The 10,045-nt window shown below is 44.4% G+C and overlaps 1 protein-coding gene across 1 annotated transcript; it reads right to left on the minus strand.

The window, feature by feature from the left end:
• Positions 1–2,727: 2,727 nt before the first annotated feature.
• LOC109574156 (WAP four-disulfide core domain protein 18-like) lies at positions 2,728–5,394 on the minus strand. The gene is made up of 3 exons (XM_019981962.2): positions 5,310–5,394; positions 4,298–4,446; positions 2,728–2,953 (listed from the first exon to the last, which is right to left on the minus strand). The coding sequence occupies exons 1-3, from the start codon at positions 5,392–5,394 to the stop codon at positions 2,906–2,908; spliced, it is 282 nt and encodes a 93-aa protein (XP_019837521.1). The 3' UTR covers positions 2,728–2,905.
• Between the last annotated feature and the right edge of the window lie 4,651 nt (positions 5,395–10,045).

Genomic DNA, 10,045 nt, shown 5'->3' on the forward strand with positions numbered 1-10,045 from the left:
TGCAGATGGCACCACCCTTATGGCAGAAAGTGAAGAGGAACTCAAAAGCCTCTTGATGAAAGTGAAAGTGGAGAGTGAAAAAGTTGGCTTAAAGCTCAACATTCAGAAAACGAAGATCATGACATGGGGCCCCATCACTTCATGGGAAATAGATGGGGAAACAGTGGACACAGTGTCAGACTTTATTTTTCTGGGCTCCAAAATCACTGCAGATGGTGACTACAGCCATGAAATTAAAAGACGCTTACTCCTTGGAAGGAAAGTTATGACCAACCTAGATAGCATATTCAAGAGCAGAGACATTACTTTGCCAACAAAGGTTCGTCTAGTCAAGGCTATGGTTTTTCCTATGGTCATGTATGGATGTGAGAATTGGACTGTGAAGAAGGCTGAGCACCGAAGAATTGATGCTTTTGAACTGTGGTGTTGGAGAAGACTCTGGAGAGTCCCTTGGACTGCAAGGAGATCCAACCAGTCCATTCTGAAGGAGATCAGCCCCGGGATTTCTTTGGAAGGAATGATGCTAAAGCTGAAACTCCAGTACTTTGGCTACCTCATGCAAAGAGTTGATTCATTGGAAAAGACCCTGATGCTGGGAGGGATTGGGAAGGGAAGGAGGAGAAGGGAAAGACAGAGCATGAGATGGCTGGATGGCATCACTGATTCGATGGATGTGAGTCTGAGTGAACTCCGGGAGTTGGTGATGGACAGGGAGGCCTGGCGTGCTGCAATTCATGGGGTCGCAAAGAGTCGGACACGACTGAGCGACTGATCTGATCTGATCTGATCATGTTTATTGCCACATGGATCTTATCAAGAAGAGTGGTAAATCCTTATTGACTGATTCCATGGTTTTTGGTCTTTTGGCTTCATGTAAATCACTTGGGAATTTGGGGGAAAATCTATATTTCCCAGATCCTAAGAAATTCAGTTGTGACCATTTTAAACAACTCTACCAGATGGTTCTGGGGTGCTTGGAGAAATGCTGATATCAGCTTGCATTTTAGTTATATTATTTATTAGCTGTAAGACTGTGGATGAGTTGTTTTAACTCTCCGAGCTAACATTTTTGCTTCTCTCAAATGGGGATACTTTGCTGTTAGTGAAATTGTTAAAACTTAGAGAACAATACATAGTTCTTAAGAAAGCATGATTTAGGAGAAAAATAGATTTCAATGCATGAATATATATCAAGAATGAATGTACCTAAAGCATAGATTATACACTAGGTACACTCCAGTATTCTTGCCTGGAAAATCCCATGAACAGAAGAGCCTGACAGGCTACAGTCAGTGGGGTCGCAAAGAGTTGGGCATGACTTACTGACTAGACAACAGTAGAAACTGTGTCATTACTCTTCTAAGACCCTGGCTATCAAAATCTCACTTTTTGTTACTATAAAAATAGAGTTTAAAACAAAACAGAATAAATAGGAACAAAAATTAATATACATTTGCATTTCTTATAAGAAATGCCTTATCAGTTTCCGTAGGGAGAAATAGAATTTTTCCTTAAATATAAAAGCAGTTTAAATGCAGGTGAGGGACTTTCCTGGTGGTGCAGTGGTTGAGACTCCACACTTCCAGTGCAGGAGGCACAGGTTTGATCCCTGGTTGGGGAACTAAGATCCCACATGCCAAGCGGTATGGCCAAAAAACAAAAACAAACAAAAAAAGAAAAAGTAAATGCAGATGAGAAAAATGTGTTTACTAAAAAGTGCAAACCAATTTCTAGGAACATCTGGACTGTCTGGAGGGCAGAAACGTACGTGGAAGTTGTAGGATGCCATCTTCAAGTATCTTTGCCGGGGTAGGTCGTACCTTGGCGTTCAGAATGGCAGATAACAGATGAAACTGATTGAGAACATTTTAGGGATACTCTCATGAACCCGCATAAATGACCAAGGGAGACAGGAGCCTGGAATGGTCTGGGATGGGGATGACCAGCCAGTGAAAGAGGATTTCAATGCGATTTTGCCCTCATTCTGATGCATGGACAGGTGAGGCCACAGGACATTGGGGTTATAAAATGTACAAGAGCAGTGCTGGTGACCAGGACACACAGATACTAAGGACCAGACTGAGCAAGTAAGTGCAAGGGTCTCAGTGGAAAGAAGAGATACAACGTGTAGCAGTCAAGTCCAGTTCATCATGTTTGCCAGAATCTTTGAGAGACCAAGTTTTATCCTCTTCCTCAGGGAAAGTCTGAATCGAAGGTTCCAGCCCCAGAGCCCATCTCCTAACTGTATCCTAACTGCTCATTATTCCAGGACAGCCGTTGGCATTTCCCAACTCATGCCACCCACATCCCAAGGATCAGGGTCACTCTCCCGGAGTTAGGCATCCGGTCCTGCTAGATGTCTGTGTGCTGCCTTGGAATGGGGTATCCCCACCCTTGCTCCTGCTCCTCCGGAGTCTTGCCCTGATAAAGGCTACTGCAACAGGCCTCATATGTGCTACATTAGTCATTCATTTATTTTTTTGCTTGACCAAAATCATATTCACAGAACGCTTGAGAAAATATTCTCGTGCCTTCTGCCCTGTCTAGAGACAGAGACATGGAAGGAGGAAAGGAGCTAGCTGGGAGGAATTTGCCTCTGATCTATTGGTTTCGTAAGTGTCCTATATTCATGGACCCACTGTAGTGTAAACATATGGTCCTGCTAGCCAAAGAAGGTCCACCAGAATGCCTAAATGGAAAGAACGACACAGCCTGAATAATGCCACAGAAACAGTTTATTTTGGACACAAGCTCTTTAGAAACCAATCATTCCACCATTTTAGATCTTCATCTTCCAGGGCTCCAATTCCAGGAATAGGAAATAGCCAGGAATGTTTTGTCGCCATGCCAAGCATCGAATTCATGGATTCATGAGAAATCTTCTGGTGCTGGTCTCCAGGCATGCTCAATAAACCTCCAGTCCAGCTTTCCCACGGCCGCCAGAGCCATCCTTCTAAAATACAGATTTGATCATGACGTTAACCGTGCATAGGCTTCCCTGGGAGCTCAGCTGGTAAAGAATCTGCCTGCAGTGCAGGAGACCCCGGTTCGATTCCTGGGTTGGGAAGAGCCACTGGAGAAGGGATAGGCTACCTACTCCAGTATTCTTGGGCTTCCCTGGCGGCTCAGCTGGTAAAGAATCTGCCTGCAATGTGGGATCCCTGGGTTTGATCCCTGGGTTGGGAAGATCCCTTGAAGAAGTGAACCGTGACCCCCTCCATTATTCTGGCCTGGAGAATTCCATGGACTATTCCATGGGGTCGCGGCTGAGCAACTTTCATGTTCACTTAACTGTGCTTAGAAACATCCAGCAGTTTACCAAACCCTTGAGCAGGAAGCTCTCTCTCTTCACTGGACTCTGGCATGCATGGCCCTCCACCATCCCCCTGAGATGTACAACCTTTTTCTACCACCATCACCTCCCCATCTCCAGTGGAGGACCACACTCCTTCCACCCTCTCAACTGCCCTGTCTTCCTCCAGCTAATTTCTGCATCCTTTATGCTCCCTCGATGTTCTCCACTCTCCAACAACTTTCCCGATCACTCTCCCTCCACGGAAAGCCAATGACTTCTGTCTTTGCTCCCACAGATCTTAGGAAAACTATATGTAAAGCACTCTGCACATTAGGCTGTAATTATTTATCTAGCCATGTCTCCCTCACCCTATTGTTCTTGTCTTTTTGTTGCAACTCTAGCACCACACCTGCCTGACACAGGAGATACTCCATCCCATGCGGTTCCCTTTCCCTTCCTTCCTCCTCCAAGGATGACCCATTTCCAGGAAAACTTTAGCCCCTTTGCAGGGGTGGGGTGAGAAGGAAAGTGGGATGCCCTTGGTTAAGAGTAACCTGTGAAGGACTTCCCTGGTGGTTCAGTGGTTAAGAATCCAACTTCCAAAGGAGGGGACCAAAGTTTGATCCCTGGTCGGGGAACTAAGATCCCACATGCCCTGGGGAAACTAAGTCGGCACGCTGCAATGAGAGAGAAGCCCAAACACCACAACAAAAATCCTACATGTGGTAATTGACTCGATGCAGCCAAAATAAATAAATATATATTTTTAAAATGACCTGTGCATCTAGGATCATCGATACATTATCTCATCTGAACTCATCAGGGCTCTCCTGGGATAGGGCTCCTCTTCAAGGAGGAGGCCTTAGGTGATGCAGCCTGCTGTCTCCAGCCTCTTTCTCTTGGAGTTTTCCAGATTCCCATGTGTGGTAGCCCTCTGTTCCAGCAAAGTCTACTGGGGTGCTGTTGGCAGCCTTGGCCAGCTCTTGGCTGATTTGTACTCACCTTGAAAACAGGCTTTTTGCAGACATAGCCACAGCCATTGCTGCAGCATTTCATTCCCTTGGGACAGGAATCATCTCCTGAGCATCCATGAAGACAAATCCCAGGAGAATCTTTGGGCACCTTTGGGCAGAATCCGGGTCTCTGCTGTCCTGAAACAAAACACAGGGCAGTTTTTGGGGAGCCTGGAATGCAGACTAAGACAGGTTTGAGAACTGAGGCTGAGAATCTGAAACCCTCATCACTGGCAGGACTCCTGCCTCTTCCATTGCTTCCTCTGTGCTCTGGACTCCTCCTTCAGCCTCCACTGCTCCTCTCTCGCTTGTAAGGCCAGAGTCTGTGCCTTCAGAAAGAGGTCTTCCTCCTCCCAAAGCTACACAGACTCAGAGGACAAGAAACCTGTATAGTCATAGCTCTCTTTTTCTTGCTTCGTAAGAAGATCTTAGAGAAGTCCCTGCTTACAGAGATCTCTGTCTCTCCACTCACACACCCTGTTTGTTCTGCAGGTTCCTTATGGAGTCCCGCTTCTAGGCACGTGTCCTAACTAGAGAGAACCTTACACTTTACCCACAACTTTTTTAAAAATTAAATTATTTCTTTTTGATTGAAGGATAATTGCTTTACAGTATTGTGTTGGTTTCTGCCAAAAATCAACATGAGTCAGCAATAGGTATACCTATGCCCCCTCCGTCTTGAACCTCCCTACCCATCCCACCCCTCTAGACTGTAACAGAGCCCGGTTTGAATTCCCTGAGTCATAGAGCGAATTCCCATTGGCTATCTATTTATCTATTTTACCAACAGAGAGGTTGGGAATCAGATCCAACCCAATCTGATAAAGATAATTGGAAACAGGGTAAATGCTCATTTAGATCAAAAGAAATGTGTCTGATCCATGTTGACTCTCCCCTCTGTAGTGGGGGCACAGCTGCTTCCAGGCCAAACCATCTCCAAGTCTAACCCTGGGCTCTGAGCCTTCTCTGCTGTCAGGAAGGATTCACTTCAGCACCCTCACCTTTGATAGGAGGTCTCAGAGCACAGGCCACCTCCAGCCCCATGATGATGAAAGCCACCAGAACGAAGATGGTGCCTGTTTTCATGTTGGCCTCTGGTGTGGTTCAGGGGCAGATCCCAGCCCCAATTTATACTCTCAGTGTCATCAGAAAGGAGGGTGGAGCTGGAGGCAATAAAACAGGAAGAGTATCAAATAGAAGCTCTCCAGAGAGTGCCCTCAGAAATTCTAATATATTGTTCTATTTCACAGCTGGTTTCTTGGACTTGGGAATGGTTTCTCGGATATGCAAATACCAAACTGGAGAGTTTGGGAATACTTTAACCCGTCATTTATTACTCCATCACAACTTGGCCCTGGTTTCCCTGGTGAGTTTGAGGAACTGTGGTCAAAGTGTTGCAGGAAGGGGGAACACTTCCAGGGTCCGAAAGTGAACTCTTGTCTAATACTCGAAAATGAATTGTCTGAGGAGACACACATGCTGGCAAAGCAAGAGACTTTATTGGCAAGTGATGTAGAGCAGATGTAGAGCAGGAGGGTGCGGGAACCGGGGATCACTGCTCTGCCACTTGACTCGCAGTCCTGGGTTCTATGGTGATGGGGTGAGTTTCCAGATGGTCTGGCCAATCATTCTGACTCTAGCTTCTTCCTGGTGACACAAGATGAATTTCAGTGAGGAGGATTCTGGGAAGTACGTAGGACTTGTGGTGCCTCCTTTTGTCTTTTCCCTAATTCTCCCTGTTGGTGATGGCGTGTTAGTCCCTTGTTCCTTACCAGGACCTCCTGTCATAAAATAAGTCATGCCAATGGTTACTATAGTGCCTGGCTAGGGTGGGTGATTTCAGTCAACATTTCCCTAATGACTCTTCCCTGAAAGACTTCATACTCAAGATACTTCTTGGGAAATGGGGTGGAGGTTTCTTTCTTCCATAATTACTTGCAGCTAAGAATGGGTATGCTGCTGCTGCTGCTGCCACTAAGTCACATCAGTTGTGTCCGACTCTGTGTGACCCTATACAGGCAGCCCACCAGGCTCCTCTGTCCCTGGGATTCTCCAGGCAAGAACACTGGAGTGCGTTGCCATTTCCTTCTCCAATGCATGAAAGTGAAAACTGAAAGTGAAGTCACTCAGTTGTGTCCACCTCTTAGCGACCCTGTGGACTGTAGCCTACCAGGCTCCTCCATCCATGGGATTTCCCAGTCAAGAGTACTGGAGTGGGGTGCCATTGGCTTCTCTGGAGAATGGGTATGGTCCTGCCTAAAAACTAGCATTCATCCTCATAGTAATAGCAATTTAGCCTGAAACTGTCAGAGATGAAACAGGAGCCAAACAGAAGGGCTAACAGGAGAGTGAACGTCAACATTCTAGGAATCAGTGAACTAAAATGGACTGGAATGGGTGAATTTAACTCAGATGACCATTATATCTACTACTGCAGGTAGAAATCCCTCAGAAGAAATGGAGTGGCCATCATGGTCAACAAAAGAGTTCAAAATGCAGTTCTTGGATGCAATCTCAAAAACGACAGAATGATCTCTGTTCATTTCCAAGGCAAGCCATTCAATATCACAGTAATCCAAGTCTATGCCCCAACCAGTAACGCTGAAGAAGCTGAAGTTGAATGGTTCTATGAAGACCTACAAGACCTTTTAGAACTAACACCCAAAAAAGATGTCCTTTTCATTATAGGGGACTGAAATGCAAAAGTAGGAAGTCAAGAAACACCTGGAGTAACAGGCAAATTTGGCCTTGGAATACGGAATGAAGCAGGGCAAAGACTAATAGAGTTTTGCCAAGAAAATGCACTGGTCATAGCAAACACCCTCTTCCAACAACACAAGAGAAGACTCTACACATGGACATCACCAGATGGTCAACACCAAAATCAGATTGATTATATTCTTTGCAGCCAAAGATGGAGAAGCTCTATACAGTAAATAAAAACAAGACCAGGAGCTGACTGTGGTTCAGATCATGAACTCCTTATTGCCAAATTCAGACTTAAACTGAAGAAAGTAGGGAAAACCACTAGACCATTCAGGTATGACCTAAATCAAATCCCTTATGATTATACAGTGGAAGTGAGAAATAGATTTAAGGGCCTAGATCTGATAGATAGAGTGTCTGATGAACTATGGATGGAGGTTTGTGACATTGTACAGGAGACAGGGATCAAGACCATCCCCATGGAAAAGATGCAAAAAAGCAAAATGGCTGTCTGGGGAGGCCTTACAAATAGCTATGAAAAGAAGAGAAGTGAAAAGCAAAGGAGAAAAGGAAAGATATAAGCATCTGAATGCAGAGTTCCAGAGAATAGCAAGAAGAGATAAGAAAGCCTTCTTCAGCGATCAATGCAAAGAAATAGAGGAAAACAACAGAATGGGAAAGACTAGAGATCTCTTCAAGAAAATTAGAGATACCAAAGGAACATTTCATGCAAAGATGGGGCCGATAAAGGACAGAAATGGTATGGACCTAATAGAAGCAGAAGATATTAAGAAGAGGTGGCAAGAATACACAGAAGAACTGTACAAAAAAGATCTTCACGACCCAGATAGTCATGATGGTGTGATCACTCACCTAGAGCCAGACATCCTGGAATGTGAAGTCAAGTGGGCCTTAGAAAGCATCACTACGAACAAAGCTAGTGGAGGTGATGGAATTCCAGTTGAGCTCTTTCAAATCCTGAAAGATGACTCTGTGAAAGTGCTGCACTCAATATGCCAGCAAATTTGGAAAACTCAGCAGTGGCCACAGGACTGGAAAAGGTCGGTTTTCATTCCAATCCCAAAGGAAGGCAATGCCAAAGAATGCTCAAACTACAGCACAATTGCACTCATCTCACATGCTAGTGAAGTAATGCTCAAAATTCTCCAAGCCAGGCTTCAGCAATGCATGAACCGTGAACTTCCAGATGTTCAAGCTGGTTTTAGAAAAGGCAGAGGAACCAGAGATCAAATTGTCAACATCCTCTGGATCATGGAAAAAGCAAGAGAGTTCCAGAAAAACATCTATTTCTGCTTTATTGACTATGCCAAAGCCTTTGACTGTGTGGATCACAATCAACTGTGGAAAATTCTGAAAGAGATGAGAATACCAGACCACCTGAACTGCCTCTTGAGAAATTTGTATGCAGGTCAGGAAGCAACAGTCAGAACTGGACATAGAAAAACAGACTGGTTCCAAATAGGAAAAGGAGTATATCAAGGCTGTATACTGTCACCCTGCTTATTTAACTTATATGCAGAGTACATCATGAAAAATGCTGGGCTGGAAGAAGCACAAGCTGGAATCAAGATTTCCAGGAGAAATATCAATAACCTCAGATATGCAGATGATACCACCCTTATTGCAGAAAGTGAAGAGGAACTCAAAAGCCTCTTGATGAAATTGAAAGAGGAGAGTGAAAAAGTTGGCTTAAAACCCAACATTCAGAAAACTAAGATCATGGCATCTGGTCCCATCAGGTCATGGCAAATAGATGGGGAAACAGTGGAAACAGTGTCAGACTTTATTTTTTGAGCTCCAAAATCACTGCAGATGGTGACTGCAGCCATGAAATTAAAAGACGCTTACTCCTTGGAAGGAAAGTTATGACCAACCTAGATAGCATATTCAAAAGCAGAGACGTTACTTTGCCAACAAAGGTTCGTCTAGTCAAGGCTATGGTTTTTCCTGTGGTCATGTATGGATGTGAGAGTTGGACTGTGAAGAAGGCTGAGCACCGAAGACTTGATGCTTTTGAACTGTGGTGTTGGAGAAGACTCTGGAGAGTCCCTTGGTCCCTGCAAGGAGATCCAACCAGTCCATTCTGAAGGAGATCAGCCCTGGGATTTCTTTGGAAGGAATGATGCTAAAGCTGAAACTCCAGTACTTTGGCCACCTCATGCAAAGAGTTGACTCATTGGAAAAGACTCTGATGCTGGGAGGGATTGGGGGCAGGAGGAGAAGGGGACAACAGAGGATGAGATGGCTGGATGACATCACTGACTCGATGGACATGAGTCTGAGTGAACTCCAGGAGTTGGTGATGGACAGGGAGGCCTGGCATGCTGCGATTCATGGGGTCGCAAAGAATCAGACACAACTGAGTGATTGAACTGAACTGAACTGAACTGAACTGAATGAGACTGGATGCCATGATCTTAACTTTTTTTAATATTGAGTTTCAAGCCAGCTTTTTCACTCTCCTCTTTGATTCTCATCAAGAGGCTCTTTAGTTCCTCTTCACTTTCTGCCTTTAGAGTGATTTTTCCTGGCAATACTGGTTCCTGCTTGTGATTCATCCAGCCCTGTATGCAAGATACTTCAGAGGCCTTCTAAATTATCCCAAATTTACTTGGAAATCGAAAGAACTTTAATTGAAATTTGGTATTTGGGACACTTGTCAAAAAGTTTTCAAAGTATGTGGTCAAATAAGATCTTTAGTCCCTGTGAGACAATACTTATTCCTTATTGAAAGTAACAAGAGATCTCAAAAGCAAAGCAAATCATTCAGAGGCAAATAAACACAATATCTGTTGTCAAAAGCAGCATTTCTAGAATACTTTGGAGGGAGACACCAAATTCAGTCTTGTTCTAGCCCATTCCTAACAAAATCCATTTACCCAGCTAAATTCAATCCAATCTTAGAAAATCCTGATCATACATAACTCTTTTTAGTACTTTTTCATTCCTCGATCTACTAGGACTTGTTCCCTCAGGGTCAGAAAGCCGTTTGATCAAGCTTGGTTTTACT

This window comes from Bos indicus, chromosome 19 (assembly GCF_029378745.1).
Source record: "Bos indicus isolate NIAB-ARS_2022 breed Sahiwal x Tharparkar chromosome 19, NIAB-ARS_B.indTharparkar_mat_pri_1.0, whole genome shotgun sequence".
Classification (NCBI taxonomy): Eukaryota; Metazoa; Chordata; class Mammalia; order Artiodactyla; family Bovidae; genus Bos; species Bos indicus.